The 23,011-nt window shown below is 40.3% G+C and overlaps 1 gene segment (V, D, J or C); it reads left to right on the top strand.

The window, feature by feature from the left end:
• Nucleotides 1-18,659: 18,659 nt before the first annotated feature.
• On the top strand, nt 18,660-19,172 carry LOC130885282 (T-cell receptor alpha chain V region CTL-F3-like). The segment is given in 2 exon segments: nt 18,660-18,711; nt 18,820-19,172. Coding segments are annotated over 2 exon segments (405 nt in total).
• The last annotated feature ends 3,839 nt before the right edge of the window (nt 19,173-23,011 follow it).

The raw sequence follows: 23,011 nt of genomic DNA on the forward strand, positions 1-23,011 counted from the left end.
AATGCTTTATGCTTTAAAGTACACCATTGATAAAGTGAAAAGACAATCCCAAAGTTGAAGGAAATGTTTGCAAATCGTGTATCTGCTGAGGCAGTACCAAACAGAATGTACTGTGATTATTATTGATAAACAAACAAACAAACAAACAAAAAACTGCTTTGGCCTATAGCAGACCTATAGGGGAACAGAGATAGGCAGAGAAAACTAAGTTGAATGCTGGGAGAAAGGAGATAGAGTCAGGGAGAAGCCACGGAGCCTCTTCCAGAGTCAGACTTGCTGAAACTTTGCTGGTAGGCCACGACCCCATGGTGATGCATGGATTAATGGAAATGGGTTAAATTAAGATGTAAGAGTTAGCCAATAAGAAGCTAGAGCTAATGGGCCAAGCAGTCATTTGAATAACATGGTTTCTGTGTGATTATTTTGGGACTGAGCTGCCACACAGCCGGGGAACTAACAAGTGGCCTCCCTCCAACAAGAATGTAGAAACACATCATTATTTTTATTAAATGTTTTCTCTCACAGAGTACTTTCTGACCACAGCCTCCCCTCCCTTCCCTATTTAAAGTACCTCCCACCTCCCCTCCCCCTCAGATCTGTTGTTTCTCAGGTTCTCCTCAGAAGACAGCAGGCCTCCCAGTGATTATCAATCAAACAGGGCACAACAAGATACAATAAGAATAGGCATAAACCCTCATATCAAAACTGAACAAGGCAACCCAGTAGAAGAAAAATGGTCCCATGAGTAGGTATATAATCAGAGACACTTTAGTTTCATTGTTAGGAGTGCAACAAAAAGCCCCAAGCTAAACAACTACAGCATATATACAGAAGACCTAGCACAGAACCATGTAGGCTATATGGTTGTCACTTCCATCTCTGACTCCATTTGAGCTCTGCATAGTTGATTCTGTAGACTATGTTCTATTGGTGTCCTCAACCCCTCACACTCCTATAATCCTTCCTCTCTTCTTCAGGGTTCGTTGAGCTCCACCTACTGTTTGTTTGTGGATATCTGTATCTGCTCCCATCAGCTACTGAGGGAAGTCTCTCCGATGACTATTGTGCAAGGCACTGATCTCTCCACCCTCCATTCTCAAAATCTTAATAAGATTATTAGGATCATTAGACTCCCAGACAATGTATAAAGACAAGGAAACAAATGAGCCAACATTGGCAAAAGAATATGTAGATAAACACAATAGAGTAGTCCCACACTAGCTTAGAATAAAGTGTTCTTTATTTAGGGGTAGACTTACAGATCACAGTCCTCTGTATGAGTGGCGAACATGAGCCAAATTCAGCAGCCAAAAGAGAAGATGCACAAGACTGATGTCAGCATTTATAGTACAAGAAACCATTGCCAAGTAGGTTGGTATCTTATAGGATATTGAATGAAGGAGTTCCCACAGCACTTCCCACTTTTGTCTAAATAAGAGACTTCCAAACCCAATACAAAGTATATTCAATAAGAATAAATATCAAGGGGCTGGAGAGATGGCTTAGAGGTTAAGAGCATTGCCTGCTCTTCCAAAGGTCCTGAGTTCAATTCCCAGCAACCATATGGTGACTCACAACCATCTGTAATGGGGTCTGGTGCCCTCTTCTGGCCTGCAGGCATACACACAGACAGAATATTGTATACATAATATATATATATATATATGAATAAATATCAAGTATAAAAATTAGAATTACAACCAGCATAAACAATATCAAGCAAGAAAAATATGTTGAATGTTTCAATATTATCCTATTCTAAGGAGTATTTGAAATTGGCTTGGCTATGTCATGAGAGAAAAGTAACTACAACTATGTTACTTTTAAAACTTGACAAAAACCTGAGACGTGAGATAATATTGCTTGAGTAAAGAGGAAGTGCAATCAAGCAAATTCCAAAATGTGAAATAAATGACAGAGACAACTGGCTAATTGGGCAATCACCCAAAACTTCATTTGCAACATTGGAGCAACCAACTTTGGCTAAAACCTAGAGTAATGGACAGATCATTTTCTCAGAGGCAGAAAAATTTAGGTTTGGACACTCAATACTTATTCTCAGTACCTTGGGCAGCTATGCATATGTATCAGCTGACTGAAAAGAAAGCTTCTTTGACCAAGGTTAAGATCAATAATAATCTGATTACTGGTTCTTGTTTGAAATTAGTCACATTCCCTCTCTGCAGTTGGGAGATCTACTTTTACTCCTCATTTGAATGATCAGATTTTAATGTTGGTTCTAGACGATTGCTTCATAGATGGAGTCTCGGACCTGATCAAATCTCTGTAAATATCCTCAGAGCTACAGGTTCAAACACTGGCCCTGCTCTTGTTGATTCTGTAGCAACATCTTTTGTACTGCGTGGAGCCTATGTCAAAATTTTCATGTATATTTTGGTTTCCATCAGTTTTCATCTTGCTGAATTTTGTGTGGATCCAATTAACTTTTCTTTTTACAGTCTTATAGTATTTTCTGTATTCCATGAAGTTATTTCTTAATAGTTATAAGAATAAAAATTTTAATATATTTGCCAGCATTAGTGACACCTGAAAGGCAGAAGTAGGTTGTTATGTCCTTCATGTCTTCAAAAGAAGCACTATTTCCATCCATTTGCATGCAAAATTCGAGAAGTCATAGTTTTTTACCACTGAGTAGTACTCTAATATGTATATATTCCACACTTTCTTCATCCATTCCTCCATTGAAGGGCATCTAGGTTGTTTCCAGGTTCTGGCTATTACAAACAATGCTGCTATGAACATAGTTGAACAGATACTTTTGTCATATGATAGGGCATCTCTTGGGTATATTCCCAAGAGTGGTATTACTGGATCTTGGGGTAGGTTGATCCCAAATTTCCTGAGAAATTGCCACACTGATTTCCAAAGTGGTTGCACAAGTTTGCATTCCCACCAGCAATGGATGAGTGTGCCCCTTTCTCCACAATCTCTCCAGCAAAGGCTATCATTGGTGTTTTTGACTTTAGCCATTCTGACAGGTGTAAGATGGTATCTCAAAGTTGTTTTAATTTGCATTTCCCTTATCGCTAAGGAGGCTGAGCATGACCTTAAGTGTCTTTTGGCCATTTGAATTTCTTCTGTTGAGAATTCTCTGTTCAGTTCAGTGCCCCATTTTTTTATTGGGTTAATTAGCATTTTAAAGTCTAGTTTCTTGAGTTCTTTATATATTTTGGAGATCAGACCTTTGTCTGTTGCAGGGTTGGTGAAGATCTTCTCCCAGTCAGTGGGTTGCCTTTTTGTCTTAGTGACAGTGTCCTTTGAAAACACTATCCTGAGTGAGGTATCCCAGACCCAAAAAGAGGAACATGGGATGTACTCACTCATAATTGGTGTCTAGCCATAAATAAAGGACATTGAGCATATAATTTGTGATCCTAGAGAAGCTAAATAAGAAAGTGAACCCAAAGAAAATCGTATAGTCATCCGCCTGGATAGGGGAAGTAGACAAGATTGCCGGGCAAAAACTGGAAACTTGCGGGTGAGGTGGCATGGGGCAAAAGGGAAACGTTAGACGGGGAGGATGGGAGAAGCTTGGGGGATTGGGATGGTTGGGATATAGGAAGGGTGTATACGGGAGGAGCGAAGTATATATCCTAACTAAGGGAGCCATCTTAGGGTTGGCAAGAGACTTGATTCTAGAGGGGTTTGCAGGTGTCCAGGGAGATGTCCCCAGCTGGTACCTTGGGCAACTGAGGAGAGGGAACCTGAAATGACCGTATCCTATACTGATGAATATCTTACATATCACCTTAGAACCTTCATCTGGCGATGGATCGAGGTAGAGACAGAGACTCAATTTGGAGCAACGGTCTGAGCTCTTAAGGTCCAAATGAGGAGCAGAAGGAGGGAGAACATGAGCAAGGAAGTCAGGACCACGAGACGTGCACCCACCCACTGTGACAGTGGAACTGATTTATTGGGAGCCCACCAAGGCCAGCTGGTCTGGGACTGAATAAGCATGGGTAGAAACTGGACTCTCTGAACATGGCGGACAATGAAGGCTGATGAGAAGCCAAGGACAATGGCACTAGGTTTCGATCCCAATACATGAACTGGCTTGTGGGAGCTTAGCCTGTTTGGATGCTCACCTTCCTGGACCTAGATAGAAGGATATTCGTCTTCCTGCAGGGCAGGGAATTTGGACTGCTCTTCAGTATCGAGAGGGAGGGGGGAATGGTGTGGGGGGAGGAGAAGAAGAGTGGGGATAGGGGGAGGGGGGTGGGGGGAGGGGGCAATATTTGGGAGGAGGGGGAGGGAAATGGGAAATGGGGAGCAGGTGGAAATTTTAATTAAAAAAGAATAAAGCCTTTCCTCTTTGGGCACATAACACCATCCAGCTCAGTCTGTCTGGCGCTGGGGGCAAATCCTCAGGGTAAGTAGGCAGACGAGACTTCCTTTGTCTCTCCAGCCTGCCTGCATCAAGCAAGGTAAGGCCTTTGTTTACAAACTACCCAACCTGCACGGAGATCTGATCTAGGCACCAGGAGAGACAGCAGCAAGGTGAGTTTGTGACCTGACTGGCGGCGGCAGAAGCAGCCCTGGACAGGGAACTCTGAAGTTCCTCATCCCCCACCCTATACTCCCTGGGTTCCCTGCAGGGGCTCTACACCCTGCATACTGCCTCTCTCTTCTTGTCCCACCCAGTTTGCATCCAGAACCCTTCTTCCTTCTGCCCCCTTTCCTCTTTGGGCACATAACACCATCCAGCTCAGTCTGTCTGGCGCTGGGGGCAAATCCTCAGGGCAAGTAGGCAGACGAGACTTCCTTTGTCTCTCCAGCCTGCCTGCATCAAGCAAGGTAAGGCCTTTGTTTACAAACTACCCAACCTGCATGGAGATCTGATCTAGGCACCAGGAGAGACAGCAGCAAGGTGAGTTTGTGACCTGACCGGCGGCGGCAGAAGCAGCCCTGGACAGGGAACTCTGAAGTTCCTCATCCCCCACCCTATACTCCCTGGGTTCCCTGCAGGGGCTCTACACCCTGCATACTGCCTCTCTCTTCTTGTCCCACCCAGTTTGCATCCAGAACCCTTCTTCCTTCTGCCCCCTTTCCTCTTTGGGCACATAACACCATCCAGCTCAGTCTGTCTGGCGCTGGGGGCAAATCCTCAGGGCAAGTAGGCAGGCGAGACTTCCTTTGGTTCACTGGCCTGCCTGCACCAAACAAGGTAAGGCCTTTGTTTACAAACTACCCAACCTGCACGGAGATCTGATCTTGGCACCAGGAGAGCCATCAGTGGTAGAGCTAATCTGGGTACCAGGATTGCCGTCTTTGGGCACGGAGATCTGATATTGGTACCAGGAGAGACATCACTGGAGCACCAGGAGAGCTATCACTGCAGGGTGCCATCACTGGGAAAGTACATCAGTAGGCAAGGAGACCTGATCCGGTAAAAGAAGATCCATAGGGGAGCATTCGGAGAAAGAGATGGGCAGACGCCAATGCAAGAATTCACCCAACAATCTGAAAAACTATATGAAACCACCAGAACCCAGCGACCTCACAACAGGAGGACATGAACACCTTAATCATGAAGAAGTAGATAAAATTGACTTTATGAAAGTGATTGACGCCCTTAAACAGCATGTAAAAAATGCCCTTATAGAAATGGATGAGAAGTATAACAGAAAGTTTGAAGAATTGAGTAAATCAGTGAATGATACCCTAGGAAACCAAGGAAAAACAATCAAACAAATAATGGAAACAGTTCAAGACTTAAAAACTGAAATGGAGGCAAAGAAGAAAACACAAACAGAAGGCCAGCTGGACAGGGAAAATCTAGGTAAACGAATAGAGACTACAGAAACAAGCATAACCAACAGAATACAAGAGATAGAAGAAAGAATCTCAGATTCTGAAGATGCCATAGAGAAAATAAACACGCTGATCAAAGAAAACAGCAAGGCCAACAAATTCTCATCACAAAACATTCAGGAAATATGGGACACAATAAAAAGACCAAACCTAAGAATAATAGGAATAGAAGAAGGAGAAGAAGCGCAGCTCAACGGTTCAGAAAATATATTTAATAAAATTATAGAAGAAAACTTTCCCAACCTAAAGAAAGATATACCTATGAAGGTTCAAGAAGCATACAGAACACCGAATAGGCTGGATCAAAAAAAAACATCCTCTCGCCATATAATAATCAAAACACAAAGCGTACAGAATAAAGAAAGAATACTAAGAGCAGCAAAGGAAAAAGGCCAAGTTACTTATAAAGGTAAACCTATCAGACTTACACCTGACTTCTCTATGGAAACCATGAAAGCCAGAAGGTCCTGGATAGATGTACTGCAGAAACTAAGAGACCATGGATGCAAGCCCAGACTACTATACCCAGCCAAGCTTTCGTTCACTATAAATGGAGAAAACAAAATTTTCCAGGATAAAAACAAATTTAAACAATACGTAGCCACAAATCCAGCCTTACAGAAAGTAATAGAAGGAAAATCACTAATCAAGGAGTCCAACAATGACCACAGTAACTCAGACATCTAGAAACCCTTTACCAGCACATCTCAAAGAAGGGAAACACACAAAATCTACTACTAAAAAAAAATGACCGGAGTTAACAACCACTGGTCATTAATATCACTTAATGTCAATGGACTCAACTCACCTATAAAAAGGCACAGACTAAGAGATTGGATACGAAAACAGGATCCAACATTCTGCTGTTTACAAGAAACACACCTCAACCACAAAGACAGGCACCTACTCAGAGTAAAGGGCTGGGATAAGGCTTATCAAGTAAATGGACCTAGGAAACAAGCAGGTGTGGCCATACTAATTTCTAACAAAGTTGACTTCAAACTTAAATCAATCAGAAGAGATGGAGAGGGACATTTTCTACTCATAACAGGAACAATTCATCAGGATGAAATCTCAATCCTGAATATCTATGCCCCTAATATAAAAGCACCCACGTACGTAAAAGAAACATTGTTAAAACTCAAGGCAGCCATCAAACCGCACACATTAATAGTAGGAGACTTTAATACTCCTCTCTCACCAATGGACAAGTCAATCAGACAGAAACCTAACAGAGAAATAAGAGAATTAATGGAGGTAATGAATCAAATGGACTTAATAGACATCTATAGAATATTCCACCCAAATAGGAAAGAATATACCTTCTTCTCTGCAGCTCATGGAACCTTCTCAAAAATCGACCACATACTCGGTAACAAAGCAAACATTCACAGTTACAAAAAAATATTAATAACCACCTGTATCTTATCAGATCACCATGGATTAAAGCTAGAATTCAGCAACAATGCTACCCCCAGAAAGCCTACAAACTCATGAAAACTGAATAGTCAACTACTGAATCATACCTGGATTAAGGAAGAAATAAAGAAAGAAATTAAAGTCTTCCTTGAAGACAATGAAAATAAAGAAACAACATACTCAAACCTATGGGACACTATGAAAGCAGTCCTGAGAGGAAAGTTCATAGCACTAACTGCCCACTTAAAGAAAACAGAGAAAGCACACATTGGAGACTTAACAGCCCACCTGAAAGCTCTAGAAAAAAAAGAAGCAGACTCACCTAGAAGGGGTAGAAGACTGGAAATAATCAAACTGAGGGCTGAAATCAACAAAATAGAGACACAGAAAACAATTGAAAGAATCAATAAATCAAAAAGCTGGTTCCTGGAGAAAATCAACAAGATTGATAAACCCCTATCCAAACTAATCAAACGGCAGAGAGAGAATTTGCAAATTAATAAGATCAGAAATGAAAAGGGAGACATAACCACAGACACAGAGGAAGTTCAGAGAATCATTAGATCTTACTACAAAAGCCTGTATGCCACAAAACTGGAAAATGTAAAAGAAATGGACACTTTTTTAGATCAATACCATATACCAAAGTTAAACCAGGACCAGGTGAACAACCTAAATAGACCTGTTAGTTGTGAAGAATTAGAAGCAGTTATCAAAAACCTCCCTTCCAAAAAAAGTCCAGGACCAGATGGTTTCAATGCGGAATTCTACCAGAACTTCCAAGAAGACCTAATACCTATACTCCTTAAGGTATTTCACAATATAGAAACAGAAGAGTCATTGCCAAATTCCTTTTATGAAGCTACAGTAACTCTGATACCAAAACCACACAAAGACCCAACCAAGAAAGAAAATTACAGGCCAATCTCACTCATGAACATCGATGCAAAAATCCTCAACAAAATTCTGGCAAACCGAATCCAAGAACACATTAGAAAAATTATCCATTATGATCAAGTAGGCTTCATACCAGAGATGCAGGGCTGGTTTAACATACGCAAGTCTATCAATGTAATCCATCATATAAATAAACTGAAAGAAAAAAACCATATGATCGTTTCATTAGACGCTGAAAAAGCATTTGACAAAATTCAACATCCCTTTATGATAAAAGTCTTGGAGAGATTAGGGATACAAGGGTCATACCTAAATTTAATTAAAGCTATATACAGCAAGCCGACAGCTAATATCAAATTAAATGGAGAGAAACTTAAAGCCATCCCACTAAAATCAGGAACACGCCAAGGCTGTCCACTCTCTCCATACCTCTTCAATATAGTTCTCGAAGTTTTAGCAATAGCAATAAGACAACATAAGGGGATAAAGGGGATTCAAATTGGAAAGGAAGAAGTTAAACTTGCATTATTTGCAGATGATATGATAGTGTACATGAGCGACCCCAAAAACTCCACCAAAGAACTCCTACAGCTGATAAACGCCTTTAGTAATGTGGCAGGATACAAGATCAACTCCAAAAAATCAGTCACCCTCTTATACACAAAGGATATGGAAGCAGAGAGGGAAATAAGAGAATCATCACCTTTCACGATAGCCACAAAAAGCATAAACTATCTTGGGGTAACTCTAACCAAGGAAGTGAAAGATCTATTTGACAAGAACTTTAAGGCATTGAAGAAAGAAATTGAAGAGGATACCAGAAAATGGAAGGATCTCCCTTGCTCCTGGATTGGGAGGATCAACATAGTAAAAATGGCAATTCTACCAAGGGCAATCTATAGATTCAATGCAATCCCCATTAAAATCCCATCAAAATTCTTCACAGATCTTGAAAGGACAATAATCAACTTTATATGGAGAAACAAAAAACCCAGGATAGCCAAAACAATCTTATATAATAAAGGAACTTCTGGAGGCATTACCATCCCTGACTTCAAACTCTATTACAGAGCTACAGTAATGAAAACAGCGTGGTACTGGCATAAAAACAGAGCAGTCGACCAATGGAATCGTATAGAAGACCCGGATTTTAACCCACAAACCTATGAACAACTAATTTTCGATAAAGGAGCTAAAAGTATACAATGGAAGAAAGAAAGCATCTTCAACAAATGGTGCTGGCACAATTGGATGTCAACCTGTAGAAGAATGAAAATAGACCCATATCTATCACCATGCACAAAACTCAAGTCCAAATGGATCAAAGACCTCAATATCAATCTGAACACACTGAACCTGATAGAAGAGAAAATGGGAAGTACCCTACAACATATGGGCACAGGAGATCGCTTCCTATGTATAATCCCAGCAGCACAGACATTAAGGGCAACATTGAATAAATGGGACCTCCTGAAACTGAGAAGCTTCTGTAAAGCAAAGGACACTGTCATTAAGACAAAAAGGCAGCCTACTGACTGGGAGAAGATCTTCACCAACCCCGCTACAGACAAAGGTCTGATCTCCAAAATATATAAAGAACTCAAGAAACTAGACTTTAAAAGGATAATTAACCCAATTAAAAAATGGGGCACTGAACTGAACAGAGAATTCTCATCAGAAGAAGTTAAAATGGCCAAAAGATACTTAAGGTCATGCTCAACCTCCTTAGCGATCAGAGAAATGCAAATCAAAACAACTTTGAGATATCATTTTACACCTGTCAGAATGGCTAAAATCAAAAACACCAAGGATAGCCTTTGCTGGAGAGGTTGTGGAGAAAGGGGTACCCTCATCCATTGCTGGTGGGACTGCAAACTTGTGCAACCACTTTGGAAATCAGTGTGGCGGTTTCTCAGAAAAATTGGGATCAACCTACCCCTGGACCCAGCAATAGCACTCTTGGGAATATACCCAAGAGATGCCCTAGCATATGACAAAAGCATTTGTCCAACTATGTTCATAGCAGCATTATTTGTAATAGCCAGAACCTGGAAGCAACCTAGATGCCCTTCAATAGAAGAATGGATGAAGAAAGTGTGGAATATATATACATTAGAGTACTACTCTGCGGTAAAAAACAATGACTTCTCGAATTTTGCATGCAAATGGATGGAAATAGAAAATACGATCCTGAGTGAGGTAACCCAGACCCAAAAAGAAGATCATGGGATGTACTCACTCATAATTGGTTTCTAGCCATGGATAGGGGCCACTGAGTCTATAATTTGTGATCCTAAAGAAGCTAAACAAGAGGGTAAACCCAAGGAAAAACATATAGATATCCTCCCAGCTATGGGAAATAGACAAGATTGATGGGCAAAAAATGGGAATCTTGGGGGGTGGGGTGGGATGGGGATGAGGGGAGATGGGGAGAGAAAAGTGTGAAGGAGAGGATGAGGGGAACTGGGGGAATCGGGGTGATTGGGGGTAAAGGAAGGTTGGATGGGGGAGCAGGGAAACTTATACCTTAGTTAAGGGAGCCACCTAAGGGTTGGCAAGAGACTTGAACCTGGAATGGCTACCAGAAGCCCAGGGCAATGTCCCCAGTTAGTTCATTGGGGCACCTGAGGATAGGGAACCTGAAATGAACCTATCCTATAATCATACTGATGAATATCTTGCATATCGCCATAGAACCTTCATCTAGCGATGGATGGAGATAGAGACAGAGACCCACACTGGAGCACCGGACTGAGCTCCCAAGGTTATAATGAGGAGCAGAAGGAGAGAGAACATGAACAAGGAAGTCAGGACCATGAGGGGTGCACCCAACCACTGAGACAGGGGGGCCGATCTATTGGGAGCTCACCAAGGTCAGCTGGACTGCTACTGAAAAAAACATGGGATAAAACCGGACTCTCTTAATGTGGTGGACAATGAGAGCTGACGAGAGGCCAAGGAGAATGGCACAGGAACTTTCATCTGGCGATGGATCGAGAGAGAGACAGAGACCCAATTTGGATCAACCGTCTGAGCTCTTAAGGTCCAAATGAGGAGCAGAAGGAGGGAGAACATGAGCAAGGAAATCAGGACCACGAGACGTGCACCCACCCACTGTGACAGTGGAACTGATCTATTGGGAGCTCTCCAAGGCCAGCTGGACTGGGACTGAATAAGCATGGGTAGAAACTGGACTCTCTGAACAAGGCGGACAATGAAGGCTGATGAGAAGCCAAGGACAATGGCACTAGGTTTCGATCCTAATACATGAACTGGCTTTGTGGGAGCGTAGCCTGTTTGGATGCTCACCTTCCTGGACCTAGATAGAAGTGGGAGGACCTTGGTCTTCATGTAGAGCAGGGAATTTGGACTGCTCTTCAGTATCGAGAGGGAGGGGGAGTGGACTAGGGGGAGGAGAAGTGGAGTGGCGATAGGGGGAGGGGAGCGGGGGGAGGGGGCAATATGTGGGAGGAGGGGGAGGGAAATGGGAAACGGGGAGCAGTGGGAAATTTTAAGTAAAAAAGAATAAAAAAAAATCTCAAAAAAAACAGAATAAAAATAAAAATAAAAAATAAAAATAAAAAATAAAAAATAAAAAGAGAGAGAGAGAGAGAGAAGGATGAAGGGAGGAAAGGAAGAAGGGAAGGAGGGAGGAGAGGAGGGAGGGAGGGAAGGAGGGAGGAGGAAGCATGTCCGAAGCAGTGATAATTGCCCTATTCATTTTATGTGAAAAAAGTATTTTTGTTGCATTAAAAAAAAAGAAGCACTATGTAGACAACACTGAGTTCTGCTGCCAGCTCCCCATGTGGCCTGGCCTCTTCTATCTATGCTGAAGTGAGTGGTCTGAATGTCTAAGTGGCTAAATTGAGGAAAACACTTCCCAGCATGGCCCCTTTCCTAAAAATGTCAAAAGAAGCTATTTTCCAAGTTAGGTTTTTATTTTCATAGTCTGGGGTATCTTACCTTTCAGAAATCATATTTATCATTCTAGTGAAAAATAATAAGTTTGTCTATAACAGCACTAACTAATCTCTTCAATAAATACAACCGAGTTTTGCTTGGACCTTAACTGACATACTTACTTGACTGCTTCCTTAAGGAAACACAACATCCAGGCCTTAACTAGGCAGTTTGTGTCTGCACCTTTAAACACATTTAGTAGTGGCATTTCAAATGTATTTTAATAAATAAAGACTGAGTGAAGATCTGAGAGTAAAACAGTCCCACTGGTCAGCCTTACAAACCAGTTATGGTAATGCACCTTTAATTCCATAGCCACAATGACATGCACCTTTAATCCCAGTGGTGCATGCCTTTGATCCCAGCACTAGAGGGGAAAATAATACAGGGCGAGACAGCTCTCCTTCTGAGATTCCTGGAGCTAGTATCACCATTTCAGACTAAAGTCGAGGTAAGAGCCAGTGGCTGACTGTTTCGTTTTGGGGATCTTCACGTTGAACCTTAATTTCTTATCCTAAGTTTTTATTAATTGTGCTGCACATTTACTTTTTTATTGTTCTTTCTCTTCACTCTTAATTAAAAAAAAAAACAATCAATTGCCTAGCTAAGACCTGGATTGTTGTAGGAGGAGCAGCGGCCTGCGTCCCACTGCCCGGCTATCTTAGCCCAAAATAACCACACAAAAATTGTATTAATTAAAGTACTGCAATTTCTGTGTAATTATTTTGGGTGTAAGCTAGCTGGTTGGCTGGGACAAAAAGCAGGCCCTCTCTCCTTTCAACACTGGATGTTGTGTTTACTTAAGTAAGCAGGCAAGCAAGTAAGTCAGTAAGTAAATAAATAAATAGGTAATAAATAAATAGATAAATAAATAAACGATGTGTCTACAGTGTCTATTAGCTTATCATATCAACACAGCAGAGTGCCCAAGGTAGCCCTGCTTCCTTGTCCCAACGAGTGGGACGCTAATCAGAAGTACAAACCCTGGAGGAGAGAAATGAAGGAGCAAGAGACACAAGAAACAGACAGCAAGTCTGTATTCTGATCAAGCTGCCAACTTTATTTTTTCTCAGGAGCATTATATAGCAAGAAGGGCAGTGGGTGGGTAGGATGCTGGACTGTCAGGTCTGAAGACATCCCTAGCTGATAGGAAGAGATAAGGAAATGCTGAAGGTCTGTAAATGTTTCCAGGGGGAATGTTAATTACTTCTGCAGACCGACTTAACTCACAGGGGGAGATAAGGGTTATATCCTGGGCCCGAAACTTGCCCTACAGAGGTGAATATCTTACCTAATTTGTGACTAGGATGGCTTGACTATAACCAAAATACAGGTCTTTTCTCCCAGCACTTCCTTAAGTGGGAATTGCAGAATTTCTTGTTCATATCCTGAAAACCAGAAAGTAGAGCTGGAGCCAGGAGTAGAGCATCAAGAACTTCAAAGACCCACATGCACTAGTAAACATTCACCGCTATGCCCCAAACGTCCCACAACTTCTCACTTTTCATTATGGCTGGATAATTTGACATCCAAACATATCACTTTACTACATAGTATTCTGCCTTTGACACTTGTAATAATATCCTAATAACAAAGCCATTCACTTCAATGCCAAATATCACCACAGTCTGACATTCTTAGCATATTCTAAAAGTCCAATGTTCCTTCTAAGACTCAAGGAACCTTCTTAACTATAAGTCCTTTCATTCTGTAATAACAATGCCTACTAGTGACAGACAATACAGCCTCAGAAACTTTTTCTTAACACCCGGACAGTGTTTAGAAACTTTCATGATCACCTGCATGATTACTCCACTCTCAGCACTTGTAAGCATTAGACTTTGATATCCAGCTCTAGATGAACTCTGTTCCTGATGGACTCTAACCAGGCACAATGTTCTTAGTTCCTGTAAGCATGGGAGTTGATTTTAGCTTTTAATGGGTATTTATCACTCTTACAGTTCAAAAATCTGTATTTCTGTATACCTGAGGACTGGACAAGGAAAGCTTTGCTGTGTTTTGGCCCCAGAGAGCTAATAAAGTTGATCTGTGTCTTGTTTGCTTACAGGCATCTTCCATCTTTCCTGATTCTTCCACACTAAGCAGAGACAACAATGCCTGACGGGAGAAAATACAACATGAAATTCAAGCAAAAGCTCTATTACTCACTAGTTATGTCCAATATTCTCGCTCCTCTTCTTCCCAACTCTTTTCTTTCTCTATTTTACTTTCCCTCTTTCTTTAACTTTCTTCTTTCTAACTACATAGAAAAATAGTTCCTATAGGTTGGAAATATGTGATTTTCTGGGTCTCTACCCATTGTACTGAGCAACAATCATCATGAAGTGTATAGAATACAGAGGTAATTTGTATCAATAGTAGCCGTCTTTTCCCAAAATAGAAGGTACCCTTAATAAGTACTAGGGAGTCAAAATATCAGTGGAATAAGTATTTGTGAAGCTGCTAAGTATTTAAGATTAACTCTTTATTTGGAGCAGCCTAATTAACTTTTGACACAGGAGAAAAATATGTCATTCTGAGAAGACATTAACTTCCTTAAAGTCATATATGTTGCTTATATAATGAAATTGAAACTAGATAAAGTGTTCTTTTATGTATTGGATACAAATAGAGACCATTAGGCAAGTAATTTATAGAAGAACAACCAAATCTGACTTGTTAGCTTATGTTTCTCATCGCTTACCAGAGAAGCAAATGTGTTTTGAATTAAGTTCTAAAACTACACTCATTTCATGCCGATTTAACAATGTAATAGATGAAATCAGGTGAGGGGAATAAGCAGATTTGTGTGATACTAATTCAGATTTGACTTGTAGAATTATATACTTCTCATACTAATAATTTAGAAAATTACTTTTCAATGTTTTAAATTTCCAATTAAATGGAAAATATTAAAAACAAAATACATGTCAAAGCCAGTTCACATTCAAACAGAACTTCTGATTTCTGGTACAGTTGGTAAATATACCCACTTATATCAAACAAAGCTAAATTGTTACTAAGATTTAAATTTTAATTGTGTGTATGTGCCCATGAATAGAGGTGTCCGTGGTGGAAGACAGAGGGGATGGAATACAGGCATTTGTGAGCTGTCCAATGTGAGTTCTAACTCAGGTCCTCTGCAGTAGCAGGATGTGCTTTATCTTCTTAACACTCTCTTAAGCCCTCAAAGCCAGCTTTTAATATCATATCTGAGATTTTAATTAAGACAGATAACTCAATATGCCAAGAACTAGCATTAAACAAAAATTGAAATTTATTGTTTTTAAAAAATATTAAAAAGTTTGTGATATGTGTGTATATATGGATAGTGTATATGTGTTTATGGTGTGCATGGATGTCTAAGTGAGAGGTGTTTGTATATGTGTGTGATGTGTATATGTGTGTTGGTAAGGGTGAACTGTGATAGACTCCCTAATTTATGTTCATAGGTATTTGGTCACAGAGAAGAGGAAGGAACCTGTTCAACATCTCAGTGTGATGGACAAACACATAGAAGATGCACAAGCAAAAATGACTGGACTTTATTATTTTTGCAGATTTTGACACTGTTTTGATGGACTGTCATTGATAGTAACAAGGTAATGCATTTGTGTAACATATCCTATTACACAAGAAAAAAAACCCAGCAGTTAAGAATAACTCACCTGCCCCACCAAGTCCATGTATAGCACATAGATAATATTCAGTGTACCATCAGTAGTTTGCTGTTCCTCAGCATGCTCTTATTTAAGACAGTTTTCAAATGTTCACTTCCTAAGGAGCAGTTACTTTTATGCATTTTCATATTAATGCTTATTATGAGCTCCATGCTTGAACTTTACTGCCCAGCCTGCTGTGTGCCACCTTCAGGTCAGACTCTCAGTGACTCACACATATTTTTCTGCTTCATTGTCTTATTGGATTTTCTGCTTTTAGTGTTTCATCCTAATAATCTATGCCATACCCTGAAGAATAATGTATTCTCATATGAAGAATAGCATCAACAATATCTGTGCTTTGCATGGTACCCCTTTTTTGGCTCTTTTGAATACGCAACTAAAACTAAATCTCTTTATAGGCCTCTCACTGCCTCTACCATTTGTATTTGCCGTTCTGTTTCTTCCCGTTAATTCTATGTCAAAAAACAGTTTAGGAAATACACTTTAGTATGAGCAGCTTTGCCTATATTCCTCCATTTTTCTTGTTGACACAGTTTGAATGCTTTACTCTATCTTACTTATTCCTCCCCCAGGAAGCATCTTAATAATGTTTTTTTTCTTTAGTATCCCTGTTCAGGCCTGGAGAGACTTCAGGGGTTAAGAGCATGCACGGTTCTTGGAGAAAACAAGCACTCTTCAGTTCCCAGCACCCCTGTGTCAGCTCACACACAACATACACTTTGTCCTGTTCCAGGTGATTCAGTGCCCTCTTCTGGCCTTTGCAGGCAATGTAAGCACATGATACACAATCATGCTTTCAGGAAGAAAGCAACCATTACATATAAAATAAAAGAAATCAGTCTTTTATAGAATAATCCCTGGTCATTCTAATTAGTGGCTATTTCTCCCCTCGTTTTGGAAGCACTGCCACTTAATCACCAACTCTGAGAAATAACCAGTGGGGAAAAAGAACTTTCAATAGTGCCACTAAATTCACAAAATACTTTCTTATGTATTTCCCATTTATTCCTCATATTAACTTTGTGAAGAAAACAAAATCCCGGAAATAATCATGTTTAGTAAATTAGTAAACTGTTCTTCTGAAAGGGGGGGGGGTAATAGACATGTTTTCAGAAATGCTGAGCATGCTTTTAGACACACGGGGCACACTCTAGTTACACAGGCTCTCTGCAGTCAAAGACATGTGACTAATTGAATGACAGATCATCTCCATAGGATGCATTCTTTCAGGAATGTGTTTACCTGAGATGTCTTTCACAATGGCAGACAAAGCATTTAGAGTTCTCTGAGGAGCTCAATTTTTTTCCCCAAATTTTCTGCATGCAGCTCAAAGACCAGCAAAGTTATGGACCTGTTCTTGGGAACTTTTTGGAAATGTCAAAGAGTTGAAAAAAACACGTGACAGTCTCCAAAATATTTATCTTTATGGAGTAGGAAAGCCAACAGATCAGAAGCAGGTTTACAACCTGAGCACTCTTATTTTTTCTCCATATTCTAGATCCTAATAGAAAAAGGACCCAAAGAAAAAGGCTGCAGAGGAGGATTTTAAGAATTACACACTATCAAAATTAAGTAAACTCTAAACTCTCCAAAGTCAGAAAATTAATTCATAAGCATTTTAACATGAAAGCAAAATGGGTGAAAAATTTGTTTGGAAACTCAGGTTAAGGCAATTTATTTGATACATGGTTTTCTTTGCACCAGTGGTAGACAATACTAAATATTTCTGTGAGACAGATAAATGATGTATACCAGAAGAATGGAGAACACAGAGAGAAGTTTCCTGGAGTCTCAGCCTGAAGGGAAGAACATCCTCATATTCTAAACACCCTTCATCCCAACTCTCTGTGCTTCAGACATATGAGGATAGGGTCAAACATCTACATGGAGGATCAACAGGAAGGTAAGGGGTGTGAAATTAATCTAAGCACTGGAAATCTGATATCCAACCAACTTTACTCATCATGAAAATGCATCAGTTGTCCATTTCCAGGTTGATCTCTTCTTCCAAATGCCTGGGTCAAGATGGTTGGAGCAAAGATTTGGAGTAGGAGTCATGGGAATTATCTGCTTCCCATTCTCTTGAAAGCAACTTTTCCTGATCTGTGCATTTACCACAGAGCCTTACACATTGCATGTGATTCTATATGACACAAGAACAAATGTCTGAGTCTAGGGGTTTCTGATTACAGCCATCTCTATAAGGGTATCAGCATGATTCACTTACCAAAAAATCTCACTTGTGAGTGCTTGTGGTCTAGACTAAATCCAGTAGGCACCCAATAGACTACTTTTATTTATTAAAGGTGTATGGACACTGAAACCTGTATTGCAAACCTTGAGCTGATTGACTGGAAATGCGGGTGGCACAAAACTGGGTTGGTAAGAAATAGTGTATGGATCTAGCAGGAGTAGAGGGAGCAAGTAAGTATAACCAAATATTTCACAAAACATTCTCAAAAAACAATAGAACAAGTAAATGTAGATAAATTTTATCAGAAGTGTGTGTATGTGTATATTCTTTTATGTACACTTATTACCCTACATACCCAGGATACATATAGCTCAGTAACACTGGTGATTTCAGACATCCACTAGAGACTTGAGACCTGTCTCCTTTGGGTGAGGCTTCAAGTTTATTGACTAAGTGTTGTGTAGACATTTGTGTGCAGTTTGAAGGGAAATCAGCAGAGGGTGCTGCCTCTTCAGATGTGGTTAATGTCTGCACCCATGTGGTGGCTTCACATGATAGACTGTCATTGTGCAGAAGAAGATCATTGTTTATGAGTGAGGAGTTTCAATAAGGTCCCGAGGAGACTTGCCTGTGAGTTTGGTGACCTCAAGAACCAAGTGTCACTGGCTTCTATGAACATGCTTCTTGACATCTGCTCAGTTCTGCTGCTCCTCTTGATGCTCAGTAAGTAACACATAGCCTAAACAATGATGATGTCATTTTCTTACAACTATGGAAGTCTGTGCCTTTGTCTTCACATAGAAAAGTCATTTCTTCTTTTTTTATTTTCAGAGAGGAGCAATGGAGACTCAGTGACCCAGACAGAAGGTCTTGTTGCTTCTACAGAAGGGTTGCCTGTGAAGCTGAGCTGCACCTATGAGACTATTTACACAAGTCCTTCCCTTTTCTGGTATGTGCAATACCCGAAGAAAGGCCCTCAGCTACTCCTGTGGAGTGCCACAGACAACAAGAGGACAGAGCATCAAGGGTTCCATGCCACTCTCCATAAGAGCAACAGCTCCTTCCACCTGCAGAAGTCCTCCGTGCAGCTGTGGGACTCTGCCCTGTACTACTGTGCTGTGAGTGACACAGTGAGGGAGACTGCAGGGGAAGCTGCACACAAACCAAGGGTGCAGGAGGGCTGAGGGGTGGTCTTGTGATGGAGAGTTTTATGCTTTGTCTACATGGGGTTTACCCAGCTCCTGAAAAATAGTAACAGATCTCAGGTCATATTCCTAGAAAACTAGGAATTTGGGGATATTCTGACAGAATAGGGTGGAAGTCATTGCCAGAAGCAACATGGGTTTTGATCCCCTTTAATACTGTTCTCTCTCGAAGTGGAGGATCTCTCACAGAGAACATCTCCAGGAAAACTCAGACATGGGATTCATAGCTACCAAGATGTCTTACAAAATTTGTGATTTAAATTCTCTGGAAATCTTCTGTTCTTACCCGACAAATTTATGATCAAATGAAAACATTAAATTCTAGTATTTAAAAGTCTACCTCAATCTCACCCAGATATTATTTATATTTTTCCTCTCCTTGGTACATGTTATATAGAGCTCAGTCTAACTTCTAGTCCCAGTTATTGCTCATTTGTTGTGAAGAGAAACCATAAAGTAGACAACTTATATTGGGGCCTTGATTATAGTTTCAGTGTGTGAGCCATGATGATCACTGTGGCAAGCAGAGTATCAGGCAGTTAGTCATGTCTCTGGAGTAGTAGCTAAGAGCTTAAAGTTTAAATCTGATCATCAACAAGAGGCAGAGACAGAGAGAAAGAGAGAGAGAGAGATAGAGAGAGAGAGAGAGACTGGGCCTAGCTTGGACTTTGAGATTCCAAAGCCACCACCAGTGACCCACCTCCTGTGACAAGACCACCACTGTTCTGTAATAAACAGTCCACCAACTCAGAATCTAACATTCGTATAGATGAGCTTATGGGGCCTTTCTCATTGAATCCTTCACACTCCCCAATAGCAATCAGAGTTAATCTGCTAAGCAAGCATAACTGTTGGGTCTCTCGAGATAAGGACCAAAAGGCAGCTCCTTCTCTTTTCTATACACCATGTAGGAGGCAGCCTGATTCTGAAAGACACTTGAAAAGTTTTTCCCCCTTTATGTCCACTCTCACAGGCCATTGCACTATGCTTAAATCCTGAACACATGATGCAGTCACTCACCTGGGATTAGTTAGGTTCTCTGATAATTCTTCTGCAATGTAAGAAAGGAAGCCAAGGTTTTGATCCATCTCAATTCTGGAAACAAAATACTGGTTTAAAGAAAATTCTCTACTATTCATATTTATCTTTCTGAGAAGGAAAAAAGATCTGAAATCAAACGCCATTGTTACCCTCAAGAAAGATTCATGTTTGTGCTCACAAAGAAAAACAAATTAGTATATGCTCTCTTACTGTATAGGAGGCAAAATTAAATATCAAACAGCATTTTTAAATTCAAAAACTAGTTAGATGGTACAGCATAGATAGAATCTCTCATAAGAGTGCTTCTCAAACCTGTAATGAATGCCAAATGCAATAAAAAAAAAAACCACATGTGCCAGGCATGGGAACGCATCCTTCAAGTTATTAGTTGGGGGTTTCCAGAGTCTCTTCCAATTGTCCACTATTGCCCTCATAGAATTGGAAGGCAAGATATATTTCTAAGGATGCCTCATATTTCACACATGAACTTGTAGAAAGTTAGCTAGAACTGCCCTGAAAACTCTTCCCTAAGGAGGAGTTCTCATAATATATGAAGATATCATGTAAGAATCTAAGGAGAAAAGCAATAAATAGTTCTTCATGTTGTGTAAAGACTATGAACCAAAATAATGACCACCAGGGAAAGATGTTCAAAAAGGTGTGATAAGAGAACTTTTTTCTTTGGGGAAACTAACATATGCCTTACCGAATTCAAGACTGCTCGGTAGCAATGAATTCAGTAAACACTGCAAACATAGTTAACTACCCGTGACTGGAGAGAACATAGACCCTAGAGAAGAACTCAGTACAGCTACTTTCCTAAATCTATGCAGCCTCTAACTATACCCTAAATACTTGTAATTATACACTGCTGGAGTTCATTCCAGAAGGTCAGAGAAACTGGAGAGGAGGTGTGGAGCAGTAGCTAAACACAAAGACTTATCTGGGGGAGCAAAACTTCATTTTCCTCTCTTAGTTTTTCTCTTAAAAATTTTATATCACTTAAGGCTAAAATTTCCATGCAAGAAGAAAATCACCTCACAAACAGAAGTTGCGTTTTTTCAAAAATCAAATTAAAATTTTTACACAGAAAGAAATCACATTATGATCACAGTTACATGGTTTATTAGAAGCTCACATGTACTTAAACATTTCTTTTGTATTAATTTTCAAACCATACATCTTCACCCCAAAGCAATAATTTTTTTTATTATTTATTAACTAAGTTCTAAGCAAATCAAGTACATTTTAGCCAGTCCCTTTATACTGGCAGGCAGCTGTTTTTGGTTACAGTGTAGCAGATATTTATCCTATTTTGTTCTACAGAACCTTAATCATGTGGTTTAGCTAACCATCTATATTACACACAGTAGGGTAATTTAATTTCCTTTCATAACTTCATTTTCTCAAAGTGCACACTGAAACCTGAGATTAATTCTGTAAGCTACATGACCAAGGAACTCAGGCCTAACCTTGGATGTAGGGACATCACTGCCTTCTTTAATCATCAGACTGTTTATCCACAGGCAGAATCCATATGTGTGTAATACATGAAACTTCTTTGTTTTCACCAGCCAGTTTCACATCTCTCTATTTCAAAGCGCTATAAAATATTTTCATTGTGATATGCAAGTAAATTTCCCAGTAAGGAGTGGATCTTTTCATAAAAACAATAACATTATAAGGGATACAGTGAGATTCTCTCACTCAACAATCATACCATGACAAATTTATTAAGTACATGATAGCAGCAATCAGGAGAATGGGCAGCAGAAGTAAGGGACATTATAGAGACACAACCACTGTGGCTTTGCCTCTCCAGAGTACGTCACATCATCCTAGCTGTGCTCACTGCTGCTCTGTTCCCCATAGGCTTCTATTCCAACTGCAGCTCCTCCAACAAGGTCCTCACAAAGACACACAGATAAGTGTAGTTCTAGCCCCTGACGAAAGAAGTTCCATTTTGAAGCAGAGAGTGACTAACACAGTCACAGACAACTGATCAAAAAGCAGATAATAAACATTGTGGAATCTCTAGCCCCAGTTAATACATCTACAATGCAATCGCTACCCCAAAGGCACAGGGAACACCTCAGAAATGTAGCAGGAGGGGGGCTGTAAGAACAAGAGGACCAGGACACCAACTGAGAGGACCTGAGGGAGAAAACTTATTCATTGCTGACGTGCATGCAAATGGCCACAAAAAATATGGAAATCAGTATGGAGGTTCCTCCGGAGGTTGACTATAGATCTACCACATGATCTAGCTGTACCAGTCCTGAGGAATTAACCAAAAGATTCTGTATCTTTCCACAGAGATACTTGCTCTTCCAAGTGCATTGCTGCCCTATTCACAATCACTGGGAATTGGAAACAGTCTAGATGTGCATCAACTGATGAGTGAATTGTGAAAATGTGGCACATTTACACAGTGGGGCATTCTTCAGCTGATGAGAAAAATGAAATTTTGATCAAATTTCAGGTAAATGAAAACAGTCCTCTTGACTCTGTCTTCTTTCATCGCCTGATGAAGGTTAATATTCAGGGGGATGCTTATATGTTTTTCTTTGGGTTCACCTTCTTATTTAGCTTCTCTAGAATCACGAATTATAGTCTCAATGTCCTTTATTTATGGCTAGAAACCAAATATGAGTGAGTACATCCCATGTTCCTCTTTTTGGGTCTGGCTTACCTCACTCAGGATAGTGTTTTCAATTTCCGTCCATTTGTATGCAAAATTCAAGAAGTCATTGTTTTTTACTGCTGAATAGTACTCT

This window comes from Chionomys nivalis, chromosome 12 (genome assembly GCF_950005125.1).
Source record: "Chionomys nivalis chromosome 12, mChiNiv1.1, whole genome shotgun sequence".
Classification (NCBI taxonomy): Eukaryota; Metazoa; Chordata; class Mammalia; order Rodentia; family Cricetidae; genus Chionomys; species Chionomys nivalis.